The sequence below is a fragment of the Chlamydotis macqueenii genome, chromosome 2 (genome assembly GCF_036417535.1).
Source record: "Chlamydotis macqueenii isolate bChlMac1 chromosome 2, bChlMac1.mat, whole genome shotgun sequence".
Classification (NCBI taxonomy): domain Eukaryota; kingdom Metazoa; phylum Chordata; class Aves; order Otidiformes; family Otididae; genus Chlamydotis; species Chlamydotis macqueenii.
Window position 1 is genome coordinate 11175027 of NC_141557.1, and position 21497 is coordinate 11196523.

At 43.9% G+C, this 21497-nt stretch overlaps 1 protein-coding gene across 2 annotated transcripts in view; it reads right to left on the reverse strand.

Annotated features, from left to right (window-relative positions):
* The window catches only part of ADARB2 (adenosine deaminase RNA specific B2 (inactive)), a 320892-nt gene that overhangs the window by 31807 nt on the left and 267588 nt on the right, over positions 1-21497 (reverse strand). For both annotated transcript variants that reach the window (XM_086741923.1, XM_086741922.1), the window contains 2 exons: positions 15616-15784; positions 8407-8558 (listed from right to left, as the gene is read on the reverse strand). In XM_086741923.1, coding sequence (XP_086598049.1) covers positions 8407-8558; positions 15616-15784 — 321 coding nt within the window. The remainder of the gene's footprint in view (positions 1-8406; positions 8559-15615; positions 15785-21497) is intronic.

Here is a 21497-nt window from a genome sequence, read left to right on the forward strand (position 1 = left end):
AGGGATTTTTCCCAACTATGTTTTGATCTGTTCCACCCCAGATATGTGCTGTAATTAGCTGTGTATCTCTAGCAGGCTATCGGATGTTGAGGGTGGAACTGGGGCAGCTGTGTCGTAGAGCACGCGGTCTCTTCTGTGGAGGACCTTGGAGAACCTCAGACATCATTATTGCTTGGGCCAGACAAATTTGGGGATAAACAGCTTTTCTTGCTGAAATTTTCTACTGCTATTCTGAAAGCTTCTCAGCCATGCCCTTTTGCTGATTAATGTAGCCTTTTATCACATCTGAACATTGTGTCTAAATGCAGTGTTTTACAAAGCAGCGAAACCCATAACAAAGTAGAATCAATAAATACAGTGCAATTCCCTTTGGCGATTCAAGCATTCTGTTAAAATTAGGATCTGATTATAGCTGTGGAAACCTGTTTTCCTGAATCCTAACAAACACATTTTGCTTTACATGAAAGCTTTTCAAAGCTGTGGCGAATGCTGGCTTTGAGCGATCCATAGTTTCCAGCATATTCTTTCTCTTTGCCCAGATAGACGCACACTGCACTGACATATCCTTCTAAAAAATCTTATTTTCTGCTTTAAAACTCTCCCTGAAACAACAAAACTCAAATAAGCAAAAGCAGCCAAAAATATCACAAGGAGAGGGAATTGAGATATTTTCAATGCACTGTCAAAGCATTGTCAAAGAGTTCTCTCATGATGTATCAGTTCTGACAAAGTTTTCTAACAGAGACTGAGGAAAGGGGGCTGTCTAGCTCAGCTGATCGTGAATTCACTGGAGCCCAGATCCAGGACTTGGGAAATACAGGTTCAAGTTCTGCTTTGAGTCTAAGTGGCCTTGAATGAAAAAACTGACCCTGAGTGAAGCATGGAAGGAAATGAAGTAGGGTTTTTTTTCCTACCCCTTGGTCAGCATGCTGCTGACCAGGAGACGTGAAAAATACAGGATGACATCCCACTTTCACACAACTGTTTTATTTAAAAGATTTCCCCGAGAGGTTTTGTTTTCTTTCCAGTCACTCAGGACTTTGAGACCTGAAAGTTGTCCATGAAGCTAAGCAGTTATTCTCTAGTCAGCTTTAGCAAAACTCCACTAAAAGCCTAACTACCCAGCCTGGCAGAGATTAATAACAAAATATGAAGCAATGGAAAACTTTCACAGGTTAATTAATTGGCACTGAAAGCTTTAGGGCTTCCAGTGCAGCAAAACAAGAGGCTCTTTCAGAGGTGCACTCTGGCATCAAGCATGGTAACACCAACAATAAAACCACGAGTGCTCTCACAATCTCACCACACTTTTTCCAAGCCTGGAAATCACTGGTTTATCTGCCAGGTTTAGGGGTCTAGAGTTGACCCTAGGGACCGGCAAAAGGTTTAGCACAGCAGGCTGTGTAGGACATCAGACCTCTCCTTTGGATTACCAAAACCACTGGCTTTCCAGCAGCCAGAACACCAGGACCACATATTTGCAGACCTTCTGGCGCTGCTGCTCTGCCTGGGTAACGGGTCCATCTGAACATAGAGATGCAACAGCTGCTGTTTCTGCAGTTTTTCCCTTAGACAGCATCAGAAGGGCTGCAGGGTTCACAGCAAAGGGCTTGGACCTGTGTCTACTTATTCTGGTCTCCCCGACATGAATCTTTCCTCTCTCCTCTCCTCCTTCCATTCTCTCCTTCGCCTGCAGCCCTGGGGCAGCAGAGACTGAGTAGGAGATGGTGGGGGATGAAAAGCTTCTTGCAGCACTGGAGATGGGTCAGACTGTTGTCTGCAGGTCCTTTGTGGGTGCTTCTTTTTGGAAGAAGGAGAGGAGATCCATTCATTCCAAAGCTTTCCAGAGTAACCCCCACCCCTCACAGATCTTACATTGCTGTCTCTCACTCACTTCTCCACCAAAGCTGAACATCATAGACCTCCTCCTTTCCAAACTTTCCTATTCTCACCATGAGAGTCCTGTCCCAAGGTCGCACTGATCCCTCTCAGCCACACTTTGCTCTCTGAAGTCCCTTTGCCCACCTTCCCCAGAAGAAGGTGGCACCCTCACAGTCTCAGCATGGATTTATGTTGGATGTTGGGAAGAAATCTTTCAACTGGTTACACTCAGCACCACCTCCACACCTGGGAAGCTCTGAGCTAAATCAGATCATCGCTCAGACCTGTGGTGCTCGAGAGGACAGAGGACCACTATGCCTGGGCTGGGCTGTCATATTTGCCCATCCTGGCCAGGGGCACACTTCACCTCTGCTCCCAGCCATGGGTGATGTGTGTAGGTTATGGAGAGAGTTAATAAGAGGGGACACTCCTGTGACCATGCTTTCCCTACCCAGTTAACTTGACTGAAAGCAGCTGTGCTCTTAAGCAGCGTTTCAGCAGCCTGGGAGGATTGAGTTAGAAAACAGGGCAATTACATATAAAATCGATGACTGCTAACAGTCCTGAGCAGGGATGCAAGCTTGACAGACCAACTTCTAGTTAACTGTAGAAAGTCTTTGTATTTCCTCAGTATTTACTTTGGTAAATTGAGGCTGTGCCAGTGGCGCAAGCAGGAAGGGGCCGTTGCTTCAACAGGACCTGGTCCCAAAGGAGGTTGACAAAGGGTGCTGTGCTCACACCCTGAACCCAGACCTTTTGGATCCATCCCAGTCCAGTCTTAATGAAGCAAAAGGACAATTTCCTCTCACCTTCTTTATTAACCAGTTCCCTAGCCCCTGAAGTAATCCAACAGCCTCATGCTCTGTCTGCAATTTTTGCAGCATCCTTTACATGACAAAGCAATCTGGGCTGACCACAATAATTCATCCAGTGCTAGGACTATTCCTCCCGAGGCAGTGTTCAGTGCTACAGCCTACAGTGTTGCATGTATTTTTTTTCTTTTGTGTTACTTCTGGGCATGGTTCTCTCTGATAATTTTGTTCTGAGGTCCCCCAAGGTATTGTTCTGCTCAGTCATATGAAAAACAGGAAAATAATGCACCTTCATCCTGGTTACACAGACGGGCCATTCATCAGCATAAAATCAACTTTACAACCTAGGAGGAAGCTGTTCCATGCACTGACTAGCTATGAATTTCCAATGTGGTCTCCCAAGCTGCAGCAGGTCAGCAGCTACAACAGAGTGGTACGGTATGTGGGAAACAAATAATAGTGTCCAAGCCCAAGGGATGACCTATGATTATCCTGGATTTTTGTAACAGGGAGGTATAACAAACTGTTAGGACCTGCATTTTCTTGTAGTTACATATATATAATTTATTTTCAGATCACTGAGTTATTTAGATCTTGAAATGATTTCCCCCCCCCTTATCACCTACTCACAAGAACAGAATTTGTCCATTTAAATAAAACATGGGACCGACAGAAGGAAGGTGGGGATTTCTTCCCTTTGCGTGTCCAATAATGTCGACGAAATTCAAGGCTTTTTGGAGGGATTTTAGCCCAGCTGCTGCCATAAGCATCCTCATTGTATTTGCATCCTGATACCTGCTTGCAGGACCCTGAATGTAGAGCTCCGGGGTTGAGCCTCCTGACAGTTGCAGGGGATCATTTGTGTCCATGTCCTGGAGATGGACAGGCTCCTTAGATGGCCTCTGTTTGAATCTGGCCCTCTCCAGCAACTCTGCTCAGGATAGGACTTTCAGGGACTCTGATGTGGCGATCATATGCTGATGCTATCTGGGTCAGCCATGTCAGAACACAGAGCACTGAGTGGCAGTGCGAGCAGAGCAACCCTCTGAGGCAGCCCCAGCTTTGGGGGTTAACAGAGAACATTTCATCTGTGAATGAGATGTAAAATCCAGCAGCCAGAGACACAAGCAGGGAAAGAACACATTTGCACAGTGAAAGCACACTTGAAGCAGAGAGTGCAAACTTGTCTTTCTGGGTACTCCTCAGTTCTCCAACTTCTCTGAAAACTCCAGTGCACATCTTCTCCCCATCACATCACCTACCAAGGCAATGATCCAGCTCACGTGGTTGCAAGTGGATCCTTTTTAGATGAGGGCTCTGTCAAATGTGTGTGCATGAGAGCTTCAGCACAGCTGTAGGTTAATAGACAAGCAGGAGGAAGACCACATGTGGAGCAGATGCAATGGTGTGTTTCAGACCTAAAGGGAGCGTGGGACAAAGCAGGAGCCAGGCTATCAAGGAGTCAATGGTACAAGGCAATACAGCATGTTAGCAAGAGATAGAAAAGCAGCCCAGGGGAGAAGAATGGAGACAAGCCCTGGGGCAGATTCTGTTTGTCTCTTCGACAATCCATGTCATGAAAAAGAGAGAGCGCATCCCTACAAGAAAAACGGACAATGAGGAAAAATTCTGCCAAGGAAGGAGGAGTGGGGAAGTGGAGGATTTGTTAGCTCAATTTTTTTAAGCAATTAATTTTGATTTTCAAGAGGCTATTAAAAAGAAGAAAATCAAACGAGTCAAGAAGCCCTAAATTAGCTAGGAAGGCACTTTAGCAAATGAAGGGCTTGATTATTTTGTTGTTTGCCCTAAATTCAGAGAAGGTGTAAAATATGCAACAACACTGTGGGGCTAGCTTCCCCCATGGCTCCACCTCATGAGCTGGGGTGTATGTGCTGTAATGGGAACACGTCAACTCCCTTAAAACCTTCAGAAAACCCATGTTAACTTGGTGCTGCGATACTCCCCTCAGGAGAAGTCAAAGACCCAGGCATGCCTTGCTCGGATGTACACAAAGGGAGAAAGTACTAGGAAAGGAGTAGTTGTCCCAGGCTCCCTGACCTACAGCGCTGAACTGAAGCAGGGCAGAAGCTGAGTGTGTGAAGGAGCAATTCATGAGTGGCAAGGACAAGGGGAACATGCTGCCTCTTCACCATATAGCTGTGCTACAGCCTTGTGGGTGACTTTGGAAAATGTCCAAGGGAAAAGAGTCTTGGGAAGGAGACTGGCTGGCAAGAATGCATCAGGATGAACCCATAAAAACTTTCACAACTGTCTGAAACCCCTCTGGCATTTCCCAGCCTCCTATTCCTGCAACACCACTGAGCCCTCCTGCACCTCTCCCCTCAGCCTCCTCTCCTGCTCTCCTGGATTGTACCTGCCTCTCCCAAAGCTCCAACTTCACTTGAATCCCCTCATAAGCTCTTTCAGACTCCTGACGTACAGACACCAAAAAAAGTTAGAAAACTCCTCCATGCTCAGAGCAGCCGTGCTCCAGCTGGGTTTTTGCCTCTGTTTTAGAGCTGCCTAAGGATGTCTCAACAAACAAGTCAGCTCACCTCTGATCCAAGAAGGGCATCATTGCAAACCAAAGTGAGATTTTATCTTTTTGTCCCTAATCTCTTCCTTCCCTGCATGAACCTGGCGTGGGTGTGGGCTCCCTGGACCTCTCCTCTGCATTGCAGCTGCTCACACGAACCATGGTAAGGTCAGACTTTTACACATGCCGCTAACTTGGTACCCTGGAATATCTAGGAAAAAGTAAACTGGGTTTCAAGTGCATGCCAGCTTATCTCCTCCCTTACCAGAACAAAGCTCATAAGACAGTAGTGTGAGGCCTCCCTGAGGGTGCTGGGAAGACACGGTGGATAATAGGAAATTTCTGGAAGGAGATTTGAGAAGTGGATTTTACTCACTCCCCGTATTGATAAAGGCTTATCATATTCCTTTGTAAAACCAGAAATTGCATGGTGAGACACTGTTTTTAAATGTTAATGCATCTTTAGAGAATAATCAGTACCATTTGATGGCTGGCACTAGCTCTAGGAGAGCCTTCTTTGTTGTTTAAGAAATGAAACAGTGTTCATCTGGAGTTTCTTGTCATTACTGGATGAAAGAAAGGTTATTTCTTTAGTAAAAAAAAGAAGAAAAGAGAAGATCTGAATGATAAACATTATAAAATACTTATCTTCCCAGATGTCTCGGGGATAACGTGAGCTAAAAGGAAATGCTTATCTCACTGAAGGACAGCTTTTGGCAACATGGCTTTTTATACAGTGCTAACTTATTCTAAGAGCAGAGGACAAAGGTAGAGGGATCTGCTTTAAAGAGTGAAATACAAACCAGATGTCGTGCCCCTTCAAGCCCTCCTACTGAATCACTGTGTAACCTTGGGTAAGCCACAGCCCCTTGTGCCTCAGCTTCTGCATCAGGACAATAATTGGGGCAAAAACCAACATGAAAAGTAGTTTTGTGACCACTTACAAGTTTATTGGTATGAGTGTCAGGTGTTGCATGATTATGTATTTTTAAACACAGGTCCTGTAGGTACTGTTATCTAATGAAGCATTCCCTCATTAGCTTGCAGATTTGCATGCTGGTTGAAGCCGTCCATGAGCCAAGCATGTTTACATCCAGGGCTGGGCTCCGCTACGTAGCAATAGGCAGCACTGACCATCAGCTGCCTAAAGCATCCATCCTAGATATTCTTCTGTTGTTCTTGAGAATGGACCAAATATTAAAAATAATTACATATTTTGGACTTCCAATTCTGATATCAAGTAAAGGGTGTCCCAGGAAGCCTGCCTTCTGGAAAACATGAGGGCATTTAACAAAATATAAAGCATTTTTAGATATCTCTTGATATGCACAAAAAGTAGGAGGCCAAAATTACTATTCATTTTTTATATTCATAGATGCTTCCTTTTTATTTTTAATTTTGTTTTTAAGATGGTGCTATGTCTCCTCGTTTTGATACCTCGTTATGAATTTGTCAATTTGCTGTTTGCCTTTTAAACATTTACTCGCTTTTCTTCATTCTGTAAACCCCACTGACAGAATGTAGAAATCATATCAGGTAAGGAAGTGCATTTCCTTTCTGAATAGGTGTATTCTGCTTTCTCGCCCCAGTAAGCTGCTGCTTCACACATGAGAAAAAGATTCCCATCTGGGGAGAATAATACCTAATCATTACTAAATAACTTCTACAAATAAGAACCAGGAGTGAAACTACTGTCTGATGGATTTGCCTGTTAGGAAGTTATGTCATTGTGTGACCTTGGATGATTAATTTTATATTCCCATGTCTATGCTTCCTGCCCCATCCATTCTTCTGTCTTGCCTGCTTCACATTCAAGGTAGTCGGGGCAAGCACTATTTCTCATGCTATGTACCTTTAGCAGCCAGCACCATGGGTACTACAGCCCTGTAAAATGCACGCACATGAAGCAATACCCAAGGGCAGAGATAAGAGTGCACCTTGAGCAGCGTGCATTGGATCATGGAATGAGACATGTGTGATGACAAGCCACAGACTTCTCGAGTACCCTGCCCCTTGGCAGGGGCATTCCCTGTGGCTAGGCAGGAGCAAAGCTGGTGCAGTGGGCATGCTGCAAGGATATGCCTCTGTGATGGCAGGGCAATGACAGGGACATGCATGTCTGGGGGGGTGATGAGATAAGAGTACTGGGTCATGTAGTGGAGGTAGGATGTCCCCTCATGGACAACAAACTCTGCAGGTCTCTCAGTGGCATCCACAGTAGCTCAAGACCTGATTTGTTTATCTCACATTCAGAATCACCTCTAGAGGACAAATCCCTGGAAAATGGTGTTTCTACTTGAATGCCATAAGTATGGGCCTAGGTTCCCAAAGGCTGGCCTGGTGGACTCCATCTAGTCCATCTGCCATGCAGTGACCTTATGGCTGGCCTGACATAGGCAGGGTGGCCTGGGAAAGATCCTTTGCAGAAGGGTCCTGACATTGTTTGCTGCAAGGGCAGGTGGTATTTGGAGAAAGTCTGATTTTTGACCAACACTGTAGATGCACCATAGTGTGTCGTATCATACCATACCATACCATACCATACCATACCATACCATACCATACCATACCATACCATACCATACCATACCATACCATACCATACCATACCATACCATACCATACCACACCACACCACACCACACCACACCACACCACACCATATGATTGCTCTACCTCAGACTCCAGCTGCTGCAAACTCAACAGCTCAGCTTTGGTGTAAATACAGCCCTTCAACCCTTATGTACTGTGTAAACCTTGAGAAAAGTCCATACATTCCCAGCTGGAGACCTGATCCTCTGGTCCAGCCCATGGCCATGGATCCCAGTATCTCTTAGAGGACTCTTCCCAAGGCATTTATTTGCTGTTGGGGTTGCATTTCCTATCAGGAAATGTGGGCTGTTTGGGATGTATTCCCTAGCAGAGCCACTGACCCTCAGGCCCACAGAGCAGTCTCCCACTGCCTTGCCCAGCTCTGATTTTCCCTGTCCACCTTCCCCCAGTATGCGGTATCAAGCACCAGTTGCACAGACACACGTACCACACAGCCTGAAGTGTTTTTGCTCTGGAGCGAAACACATTTTCTGCAAGCAAACAGAGAAACAAGACTGATCTTAAAAAAAAAAAAAGGGAAAAAAAACACACAAAGGAGAAAAAGGAAGATTTTTTTTTTCTTACAGTCAGTTGTTATTTCGTAGGGCGAGTTGAGGCGCGCATCTCCGCAGGGTGAAGTGCTCACGTACAGATGGAACAGGATGTTCTCCCGCAGCCTATAGCCTCCCTCTTTTAATCGCACGAAGATTGATCGCTCCCAGTCTTCTCGCCGTTTGCTATGATCACAAAAGAGGTTCCAGGTCATTTGTTACACGCCAAATCAGAAACATTTCTGCTTTCTCTCTCTGTTTTTCTCCCTCTGTTTGTTTGTTTTTATTAGCACCTGGCATCATATTTTTTGCCTAGTGACAACAAGAGAAAAACAACAAGCTTTTCGGAGTGAAGAAATGTGTGAAGAGGGTCAAAACTGTCAAAGTGCTTTTGGCTTGCTACCTAGAATATATTTTAATGATAAAATGTGTGGATTTTTGAAGGGTAACTCTCCTTCCTACATGCACAGAGGCATAAACACATTGATTTTAAAAAGATTCTGATGCATGAAAAAAGGAGAAGTTCTCTTAGGCTCTCATGTGAACAAATCAGCTCTGCTCATCACAGTGCCTAGGCATGTGTTTAAACCTCGTTAACATCACTGCAATGATGATGTGTGTTTATATGCACCACTGAAAAGGGCCTCTAATGAAGCACCCAGATTTTAAGACCCCTGCCAAGCCTCCCTGCTGCCCAGGCATCACTCTTCTTCCCTCTTCAACCACAGCCACCCAGGAGTGCTCCACCTTGGCCAGCAGCATCCTCTTGGTCACTTGCCATTTTTTGAAATCAGAAGCCACCCTGAAAAGCTGGGGCAAAACTTGTGCAGACTTTTCTCAGCTCAGTTGAAAAAGATACTTATTAAGATGAAGCTTTTACCCATCCTGGCAGAGGTTCAGCAGCGAGATGGGGACACAGCGCACATATTCCATCAGCAACAGCTGCCCGGGGGACCCAGCCCTCCCAGTCCTGCAGTTTGCAGCAGTAGCTCCCATTAAGGCTATGCTGTCACGTGGTTCCTCAGATGATTTACACTTGGGGAGACAAGGGTGATTTCTCTGACAGACAGCTGCCTCTAGTACGTATGTTTGGGTGATGGTTGTGGTTATGATTTTGAAGGTGAGGATGTGATTAGTGAAATTGTGACGAAAGACTCCCTTCCCTCTGACGATCTGGTCCTTCCCCCAAAAACTAAAGGGTCTTTTTGTAGGAACGTCTGTGAACAGCATGGCACCTGAAGATAATGATTTTCCTAAGAGGCTCTTAATAAGCCAGAATCCTCCCCGTTTAGTTCACCATAGGACAGCCCATTAACTGAGGCGATTTCTGCTGGTTTCTCTCCTCCTGTCAGGGTAAGCAGGGGTGCTTTCTACCCAGTCTCAGCGCAAGTCCTTGGCTTTAATCCAAGCTGCCTCTGCCTGTTTTCTCCTGGCGCAGGCTCTGTGCTATTGAAGCTGTTTGGCTGTCACTCTTCCATGGTTTGGGTGTTTTGTCATTTTTTGATGCTGGGATGCGTTTGCTGTCAGGAGGAATTTACAGGCACATTAGCTCGCCTGTCAGGGACAGGGAGCCACACCGACTGCTGAGCCGGGGCTGCCGCATGCAGCACCTTCATTTTCTGCTGGCTGTGGTGGAATTTCCTAACTGCACTAATTATATTATCGCCCTGATACAAGCCTCTGAAATAATAAAATACCTGTAAGTACTGCTGCTTGGACTTTAGGGCAATTGCAGTTGGTTTTAAATAATTCACCACAAAATCAGCTGGGAGAACACAAAGCTGTGCAGTCCTACCACCTGCTATTATGATGTTAAACCTCACCAGAGTCGGGGGCAGCTTGCAGTGCTTGGAAACAGTTGCTACGTAGGGTTGGAGCCCTCATTCTTTGGGCTGGATTTCAGGAGTTCACAGTAATCAGCACCCATTCTATTTCTACTGGTTATTGTTTTTCGCTGATTAACCTTGTTTTCTTCCCCCTCCCTGAGTACCAAGAAGGGTCTGTGGCCAGTGTGGCTGATGGGTTGGGTGATAGACAGCTGCTTTAAAAATAGAGAGCAGGGCTGGAGGACAAGGCAGCTTGACTCTTCCTCCAGGAGGCTGAGATCCTCCGTATCACATATGGCCCTGACCTGCCTTTGGGATGGTTTTCTGAACTCAGACATGAGAGTCATTCCTGCACAGGGGCTCAATAGGTTTAATAAAAAAAACTCTGAGAGTATTGTTATAAAAGAGTTTGAGAAGCAATACTGTCTTGCCGTGGCTTAGCAGAGAGTCTTGTGCATGGGATGTTTGGGGGATTTCAAAGCCCAAGGGGACCCAGGGACTGTGTAAAAATGGTCCAGGTGGAGCACGAGATGTGCTTCTGCAAAGTCACTTTCTCCTGAAGCACCTGTACCCTTCTGCCTTCCCTCTGGGATAGTCGTTTTGAGCTGTGAGGGAGAGAATGGTTTTGCAGGAGCAGTCCTTTGCAGTGGCGCTTTGCACAGCCGTACGCACCTGCAAAAAGCAATGAAGACAGAAGCCCACAGTGAGCCCACGAATGTCACTCATTCAGGGCATGGCATTAAGGTATCATTTCCACATGCTGGCAGTGGCTAAAAGAGCAGAATTTGTCCCTGAACGTTTGCCTGTGATGAATTTCTGCAGGAGTTAGAATTTGAGACTGATTCAAGAGGACCATTTAAGAATGAGCTAAACTCTAATCTTGTGCTCAAGTTGATTATTTAGCATAACACATGCATATGTTTTGGGCTGACTTCAAGAAGGTTTAAGCATCTGCTTATGGTTTAAGATATGCAAATTGTTGTGCTGAAACAAGTCCTTACCCTCTCAAAGAGAAGTGTAGGAGCTGTCTGTTTTTAGTATGTAAATGTACGCACAGGAAATTTCTAGTGCTACAGCATGGCATCCTAGAGGAACCAAGAGTGAGCTTAAAAGGGAAGGAGATGCATCCATTAAGTAGGACAAAAATAAGAAACATTAGATGTACAACAAACAGCTAATTTTCCTAGAAAAAACTCAACTGGACTGGATGAAGAGTATTCCTTTCTTTTCCTATATAAAATAAACAGTTGTTTGCATCTGACTTGCTAAGAACTTAACTTCCCTCCGGCACCTGCAATGCCACTACAGCAGCAAGACTGCTATGGTACTGGCTTGTTTTACATACGGGCTATTAGTTTTATTTTTCTTTTGAAATGAAGAGTTGGATTTTCTTTTCTTCCCTGTTGGCCAGTTGGTATAAATAATCCCACTGACATCCATGTGAATTTTACTGCCATCATTGCAAGAGATTCAGACTATGATGTTTGTGTACTTTTTGATGGTGATTTTTAAAAAAAGCTCTCAAAAGGTCTTTTTTTTTTGTCCTTCTTTTGTACATCAGAAAATTTACATCTTACTTTTCATCTTTTTCCTGAAAGTCTTGAGAATGAAGGATTATGGTTACCATAAAAATGAAATCTGGGAGGAGTAAGGGTTTTAATCAGACTGGTTGGAAACTGTCAGGTTTTAGTTGTGCTTTTATTTAACTCGAGCTCTCGACAATGAGTTGTTGAAAGAAAATTTCCTTTTGAAGTATTTGTCACTCTTGCTTCTTAGCGCGGATAAACTTCCCATTCTGGAACTCTTTTTCCCCAGAAAAGTCAGGAAAGTCACACCTCTAACATTTAGCAATATGAAGAGAAGGAAAAAAAAAGTAATTTTCATAATACTGCGACTTTGGCTTGTGGCTGGGATTGTTCTACAGTTTAAATATCTGACACATTCATCCTGTGCTGTTTTTACAGAAATGGAAAAATATTTGCTCACTCCCCACCCTGCCCTGGCAATTCATCTCACTCACAACAGATACTTGAATAATTCTGCTGAGTCCCACTCCAGAGATGCCCATCTCTCCAGTGGTGATAAAAGGAGCCTTGGGGATCTAGTTCATGCTCAACTGACTAACTTTTGGACACCTCAAGTAAGGTATCAAGAAGTAAATTCAGCTCAGTGAATTAATCTCTCCTGGCCATTAGTTCTCTATCTTGGCTCTCACTTTCTTAAGCCTCCTTGTCCTGGTTCTCCAAAGCCTTATGCTACACTCAGGCAAGTATGTGCTTTGCTTTCATTGAGGTTAATGGCAGCATTTTTAAGTTCTGGAGAAGTGGTTCCTTTTCAAGGACAGCATCCTCTAGAAAAAAAAAGTCTTGCTTTGGAAATTCCTGAAGTTTGAAATCCAGCTGCAGAGATCAATTTGAGCAGATAGACTTGATGGGGGGAAGATTTGTAGAAAATAGGGAATACTCTCCATGAAAAAAAATTGCCCGTTCCATAGGGAGGGATGGAAAATTCAAGCTCTTTGAGGCAAGAACTATGCTTTCATTCTTCTTCTGGGTTAGAGAACCATCTTTTTGGTCTCAGTTCATACACAACTTTGTACGACAGGTTCCTGGCCTGGGAGAGGACTTTATTTGGGTTAGACTAATGCGAATGCATAACAATGCAGAAGCCACATTTGTGTTCCCCCCAGACCTGAGGAGCTGATGTGCAGGGAGTCCCAGCGGAGCTGAGTTAATACCTCTGTCCTAAACCACCAGTCATTTTAGCTATGCAGTAGCACCATGTGATTTCTGTGCCACTGGGAGTTGTCTCTCTTTTTTCTAGAGAAAAAAGGAGTAAATTTGACTTCAATGTACAGAAAATGAATTTTTCATTTCATTTTGAACACACTTATTTTCTCACCGTATGACAAAGCTCCCAGTGATGACATAAAACTGAGTGTAGCAATAAATACTAGAATTGAAGAATATATTATAACACACAGTTTTGCTTCCCCATGGACTTTAAGAAAGCAAAATCTGATTTAACAATATTTCCCGCTCTGTCTTTCAAAGGTGCTTAGCCTTGACAATTTTGGTTGATATTTTTACATGTGTGCTGGTCAGGGAAGCAGTGGTGTCTGCTCTTGGCTGAACAGAGAGTGATTTGAAGTTATTGAGAACAGAGCTTGTGCTGCACTGAGGATTATCTTAACAAAAGACTGTTAACATTGATCCAAATAAAATAATAATATGACTGAACATGTTAGAGAGGTGGATCAATAAAATAGCTTAAGATTCAGGGTAGCACTTGTTTCCCAAGAGACCATAGTACAAAGCAAGTACTAGGGCTGCTACACTGCTGAAAACATAGTAATTTAATGTAAACTTGAAAGCAATTCAGATTGAAATGGAGACAATATTGCTTTTGATTAAACCCTTCAAGGCTCTTGTCCCTCTTTGTTAGCCAAGCTCATCTACTCAATATACTCTCTTGCCTTCAACCCCTGCCTGAAGTGGAAATAACCATTATTGCTATTCCCATTGCTTCAGTTCAACAGTATGACAGGGGCTCACAAGAACACACAATCCTGCGCAGGTTAATCCTTGTGTCTGTGACATGATGCAAAACCTTCTGAAGTCCAAGGGAGGTTTTGCACGGAAGTTAATGGCCTTCAGATAAAGTTACATCAAAATACATGCAGGAACGGAGGGCAGAAGAATAATCTGTAGATAAGATATTTTTTGTTTGTTTTCTTTCCTTGCTTCATTCCTTGGTTCCTTCCATATAACTAATGTCACCAAAGCTTCACTTCTGCTCAGTTTTCATAGGATCATAGAATAATTCAGGCTGGAAAGGACCTCAGGTCTCTAGTCCAACCTTCTGCACAGAGCAGTTTGCCAGGTTGCTCAGGGTTTTATTCACTCAGGTTTTAAGAACCTCCGAGACAGGAGGCAGACCTCAGAATCCTGCTGGGTGACCTGTTCCACTGCTTGCCTATTCCCATGGGGACAGTTTGTTCCAATATCCAGACTGAGCTTCTCTTGTTTCAGTGTGTGCCTGTTGCCTGTCTTCTTCACCTTGGTAAAGATGCTGCATCCATTGTATTGTTGATGTATCTCCTCCTGGGTCTGCCATCCTATCTCCAGGCTGACCAGACCCAGCTCCCTCAGCATCTCCACACAGGCCAAGTGCTCTGGACCCTGAACATCCAGGTGGTCTCTGCTGAAGCTGCTTCAGATGGTTGATGTCCTTCCTGTATTGGGGAATCCAAAACTGCATATGGCACTGTAGATGTGGTCTAATGAGTGCTGAGTAGTGGGGGATGATCGCATCCCTTGACTGACTTTTCATACATCCCAGGATCCTGTTGACACTCTTTGTTGCCAGGCACACTATTGTCTCACATTCAGCTTGCTGTTTGTCTACAAACCCTGTCCCTTTCCATCAGAGCTGCTTCCCAGCCAGCAAGGCTTCAGCCTGTGTTGTTGCAGGTCATTCTTTTATCCTCAGTGTGGTACTTTCCATTTGTCCTTGTGGAGTTTTCTGTCAAAGTTCCTGCTGGCCCAGTTCTCCAGCCTGTCTGGATGGCAGCCCAGCCCTCAAGCATGACAAGTGGTCCTCCCCACAGTTTGGTGTCCTCTGCAGAGCTTAGAAGCAAGCACTACATAGCCTTTTCCAGGTTGTTGATAGACATGATTAGTGAAGTCCCAGGATAGACCTCTGCAGTACCCTACTTGTTACCAGCTTCCAGGCAGTGTACGACCCATTAACCATTTAAATGGTAACAAGGTGGGTTTGGCTGAAGACAGGAACAATAATTCCTCTGTAATGACTCTACATGCTGTAACATTTAAAAATATCGTAAAGAAGGAATGAGTGATACCATCTTGCACTTTGGCACAAAGTTTACTGTACTGTTAACACTCATTGGTTTTCTAGTGAGTCAGTGAAGGCATTAATGATCAATGAATCACTTCCTAGAGATATTTCGGCAGCAAGGAAGACAGGAAAATGTCTGCAGTGAGCAAAATGACCCCCTTCCAGTCTCTGGCCAGTGAATGATGCTAATAAGCCTGCACGTAAAGATTTGTACAAAATCATCAGGCTTCATAAAACCCAACTTTATGAATCATACCTAATAGCTACTGAAAGAAAATCAGCTGAAGTAAAGGAGCTCATGATCCAGCACTCTAGACTATCTAACTGTCGTAGTTCAGGCCCGATCAGGACCAGACTACGCAGTCTCTCTCTCACTCCCCCCACCCTCCGAGAGAACAGGGTGGGGGGAGTGCATTCTGTGCAGTGCATTGGTCCTTCATCAGCTAAAGTCTCAGAAACAACAACATAAAGAAACAAATAGTTCAAATGTCTGGAGGGTGGATCTGTTCTACAGAAGGCCATATAACATTCCCCAAGCGGCAACAGAATTCAGTTACCTTAAGTGTAGCTCCAGCTGTGAGTAGAGGAAGTGAACAAATGCCCTTCTTGCCACAATTTCTGCATGGCAGTCGTTGACTACAAGCCCTTGGTCATTAATATATTCCCCATTTATACATTTGGTACCCGATGACAGCACAATAACCTGAGCTTGCCTGATGTCCAAACCTGTAGGAAGAAAAATGAAAGGGTTTTGAAATTGCCGGGGGTGAGTATGATATCATAATTTTTAAAGATCTCACACTGCTGCTTTGATGTGGCAGCCCAGACAGCCCTAATGGGATGCTTGTAAAGATGATGATGACATGGCTTTTGGAATATGCAGGAATCTCACACCTCTGTGTCATTAGAATAATGAGAGCTCTATTTCAGTCTTGCTGTTAATTCCAATATAAAAGCTTGCCACGAAGTTTACTTGTTAAATCAATAACTACATCATAGGAGAGCACATGCTGTAGGGAGGTAATAAAGATCTCCTGCAGTGCTGATAAATGGCCAGGTTTTTATGAGTTGTTGAAGACATTTTCTGGTGGGAACACACACTCCCTGTAATGTTAGGTTTCATTCCTGTTGCACAATAAGTACTAAATAAAATGCAAGTTACACTTCTGGAGCTGCTCTTTAACAATCTCAGAGAACAAACAGATCTGGCTTTTAGTTCAGCTTCATTTTCATTTCTCCAAGAGCAGCTACATGGGAGCCTTTTCCACTGTGGTCACAAGGGTGGAGCATTCATCACCGAGATTTATTCCTCCATTGCCTCTCCAGATAATGGTATGGCAATTGAAAGACATGCCTTTCTTGGTCTAGATAGATGCTTTCTAATATTAAATCCTGATTTCTTTGGCAGCAGTGGCAAAATGCTTACAGACTTCAACAGGATTCAGCCTTGTGGACAATTTCAAAGAACAGTTAAGAAAGAACTGAGCCCAAACTGCGATCACCTGTTGAAGAGCACACCTCAGAAGACATGTCTCTGAATACCAAAGAACAGAGGAGCAACTCTTGGGAAAAAGGACTTTTCCGGCTGACAGGTGCTTCCTCTAGATGAGATGAAGCAGCCAAAGAGTGTTGGACTGTGTTTGACAGCTGCACACGACTGCGTGTAGGCAAACATATGTGCAGTATAGCAAGTCAGACTGCTGGGCTTGGCACAGTTGTACCCATGTAGTGTGTCACCTGAGATGCCCTCGGTGTCCTGCCTGACCTCTGGTTGCTGCTCCAGGGAGGTGGAGTCCAGGAGCTTCTGTGCCCTCTTCATGCGTCTCACATGGACATCCATAAAGTGACTCAATGGAAATGGATGCCTGTGTTTAAGAACCTGAATCGAGACCTCAAAGTCTGATAAGTCAGTGACTAAGACAGGCCTGAGGCTGCAAGAACCCACAGGGGGAATGGAAACAATCATCTCATCATGGGCCATGGTGGTGTTGTTTCTATGATATTGCTTTAGCTGTAGAAAAGCTTTAGGAATTACTTTACAGAGTCAGTGATATTATTATTATTTTTTTTTATGATGAAGCCTGCTGAATGGCAGAAAAAGCAAAAAATTGCAGAGATTTTCTGAGTTGGAAGCACCATGCTTAGGGCTATGTTCTCTTATAAGATCTATTGGTGTGATATGAGAAAACAGCTGAATGGAGAAGAAATGTATATTTTAAACATAAAGGACTAGCGCTGCCAGTGATGTCCCAGTTTGTAAATAAGACCAATAACTCTTCATAATCTCCACACAACTCTGAGACTAGCGGGGGATGACATGCTACAGCATTGTTGCCATTTTTAATGTATAGCAAATGATACCAATATTATCTCATGCCTATAACAATATGACAGCTACATCACTGGTCCAAAAGTTTTAGTAGTATTGTGGTATTGCAGCATTGTGACATTTGTAGCAGCTGTGTGTGTATTGTGAAAAATTCAGTTAATCACACCTGACCACCTTGTTGCGACAGTCGCAGACAGACGTTAGAGGTATTAGTGACAAAGTACACATCACTGAATGCCTGTGCCAGAGGTTTAATCTCTACTTATTACTAAAAATGTGGCCCAAATAGAGTACTTGGGAGTATTCTTTCTAAAAAAAAGAGTTGGCAATCTAAAACACCCGAGAGGTGAAGAAGGGAGCACATGGGAGAATGCAGTGGAGAAATGCAATTACAAAGCGTTTGCATTTATTCCACTTTTATTACTAGATAAAAAGTGGGCAAATGGCTCCTTCCCTACAAAGAAAGGTATTTGTACATTAGAATTACTTTGATGTCACTTTGCTCTAGGGTCACTGTTTTCATGAGAAAAAGAATAGGTCTTAGATCAGACGTATGTCCATTTGCCTAAGTTAGCAGGGTGTTAGCTGGGGTGTTAGCCCCAGCTTCACATGGGCTAACACCAACCATTTCATGAGGCAGTGCCTGCAACAGAGATCTTTGAGTCCCACTCAGCATCTGAAAAAGTAGCATATACTTTCCTGAACAGTATATAGTATTTTCCTTGGTTGGAAGGTTCAAGATAAGAATCAGCTATTTTTTGGTTCTATTTTATTTATTTACCAATGTACACAGTCTTATTTTCATCAATGCAGCGGAAGTACAGCAGCAAAGGCAATTCCCTCATTCAGAAACCTATGAGGCTCTCCACCTTCCCTGCACCTGAGGACCTCTGTCAATACTGCTTCTCAGGGCAGTGAGACCAACTGCTTCCTTCTCCTTACATTAGCACACCTCTAACGTGCCGCCTCTTCTCTCCCTTCACCTTGCAGTCAAAACACCAAGCTCTGCAAATAAAGAGCAAACTATCTAGGGAAGACATTCTGCTCTCCAGGAGCTACACCCTACTCACCCCACCCAATCAAGAAATCAAGAAACAGATATCCTGGGCTGCATTGAAAGAAGCGTGACCAGTAGATTGAGGGAGGTGATTCTCCCACTCTACTCTGCTTTTGTGAGACCCCCACCTGCAGTACTGCATCCAGCTCTGGAGCCTCCAACATAAAGATGTGGACCTGCTGGAATGAGTCTAAAGGGGGGCCATGAAGATGATGAGAAGGCTGGAGCACCTCTCCTGTGAGAACAGGCTGAGAGAGCTGGTGTTGTTCAGCCTGGAGAAGAGGAGGCTCCGGGGAGACCTTATAGTGGCCTTTCAGTAGTTAAAGGGGGCTTACAAGAAAGATGGGGACAAACTTTTTAGCAGGACCTGCTGTGATATTACAAGGAGTAACGGTTTTAAACCAAAAGAGGGTAGATTTAGACTAGATATAAGGAAAAAAATTTTTACCCTGAGGGTGGTGACACACTGGCACAGGTTGCCCAGAGGGGTGGTGGATACTCCATCCCTGGAAACATTCAAGGCCAGGTTGGGTGGGGAGCTGAGCAAGCCTGCTCAGAGATGTCTCTGCTCCTTGCAGGGGGGTTGGACTAGATGACTTTTAAAGGTCCCTTTCAACCCAAACCATTCTATGATTCTATGAATCAGTCCAGTGCACAGTGTGATGCCTTTTATTGTTGTAAACAAGCTTGACTCTTTTCTAGCATGAGTATAAGACAATGAATGCACTCAGGATTTTCTGTGAGGTCTGGGTTTATTAAGAAACTAATCACAAAAGCACCCAACACCTATTGATGCAGCAATAATACGAATGCCTCTAATAATATTTGCAATAAAATGTCCACATGTACAGTAAAAGTAAGTGTGCTTGGGGTGTTCATTTTTTGGGGAAATTACTCCATATGTTGGCTTTCAGTGATATGGGACCCCAGTAGGTAGTCACATGTGGATACAGTCTGGGGTGTCTGCCAGTCCTGGCAAGCTGTACGTGTTTGCAGAACATCATGTAGATGTTGCCCAGGGCTGGAGGCGACGGTTTCCAAGAATTTGCAGAACCATCCTGAGTGTTAAACGTTAAAAGTCTCCGCGTATCTTCCATTTACAAGGACAGATAATAATCCATGTTCCTCCATGCTCAAAAATACCCAAGAGTTATGTCTCACTGCTACGGCACTCAGAAACACAGGTGTACATGACTTATGCATTAGCTCTGAAATATTTACACCTCACTGGGGAGCCAAATGGGGAAAGTGATCTGTGACCAATGTAGCACTGTTCAGTGCTGCATGTGAGGGCACCCAGCATGCTGAGAAATACTTCCAACAACCTGACAGTTGCCTGATGCGTTCAGGAGCATGTATGCTAACAGATTGTCCTCTTGCATGCCTTGTTTTGTACATATCTAGAGTTGGGGATTTATCCCCTGTGAAACGCTGGAAATTACTTCTAGTGAGCATAGGAAGAATTTGTCTCTGAGAATAAAACACGTGATGTCTAGTTGATGAAGGCAAATTTTAACATTGACTGATCATGTTGGCATTTTAGACAACATTTCCAACTCTTCAGCCTAGATACTTGCTGCAGTGATTCAGAATTAATAGGCACTTCTGTACATTTGTCTATTTTGCATAAAAACAATCATTACTAACTCTTGTTATTAATGTTTACTTCCTATTTTATTTTGCCTGCAGAGTACTTAAAATTTCTCAAGTTATGTCTATTTACAAATGTCAAGCTACCTCCTAAACATTGATTAATTTAACCTCAGACGTGTGGCAGGTCTAGACCAAGCACATCCTCAAGTTGTGCCAAGGAAAGCTGTAGCTTTGGGTGGGGGAAAATCCCACACTAACCTGGCACCATCAGCCATATGCCACCTTCCTTGCTTAGGAGGGTACAGCAAGATATGATCCTAGAGAAGAATTGCTCTTGGCAAGACCTATGTTCTTACTGAGGAGACTCAACCTGAGATGAAAGAGGCAGGGATCTGACTGTGTTCAGGTCATTTGACAAACAAGAAGAAATGGGCTACATTATTATGACCTTAGCTCCTGACCCACTGATTGTCAGAGTTCATGAGGCATTTCTTTCCCTCGACGCCTTCTGCAAAGTAATGTTGGAGGAGACATTAGCTTAAAAGTAACTAGCGAACGATTTATAACAGGCACCTGCATTAGGTTTCTATTATTTGCCTAAAGACTCCTAATAGTTTTCAATTTGAGAAGGAAATGGAGCAGGGGAAAGGAAATTGGGGAGGTATGTCAGCATACTGGCTGGGTCCTGACTAATGCCATGTTGATGGGAACAGCTGGGAGAGCGGGAAAGAAATTCACCACGTTTTATTTTCAAAAATTCTGCTAATTAATTAGTAACCTTATAGAACAAAAATGTACCCATAAATGACACACCATCTTTGATCACAGATTCAGTCTAATGATCTGGTGAGGTAATGAGTCTTTCTGGTGCTCTGCTGAAAGCCTGAGCTCCCCTCAGGGTCTGGTAGGAAGGGTTTCCTCTCACAGGTGGGACCTCAATCCTGCTAACGATCATTTTTTTTGTGTGTGTCAGTGATGGTTCACACTTTCACGTCATAGCTGAGCCACTGAAAAGAAAATGGGTTTTATTATAAGCCGTTTTCAGTTTGCTGACACCAGCGGTGGGATTCATTTCAGCTCTTCTGGATAACTAGAGTTTAGATGTCTGTAGCTGAGCTAGTTGCTGTAGACTCTCTTTATAGTCAACGAAGAGGAACTTTCCTGGGAGGTGATTCATCTGGCCTATTTTAGGTATTTGCTTTCGGATAGTCTGAATTACAACTCAGTATTGCCAACTTATCTTCATGAACTCCGAAGACCTGTAGGCAGCCAGCAGAAGTACAGCTTTCTACACTGAAGACAGCTGCTTGTGGGAAGATTTCTCTTGTTGCAAGTAACCAAATACCATGTGCAAACCAAAACCCCCCAAATCAAAAGATGGCATGCAGAGTAAATCTAGTGACTTTAATTTTTTTTTCCTGATGTTTAAACTTTTTGAGGTAACTTTTTAAGTTTTTTCC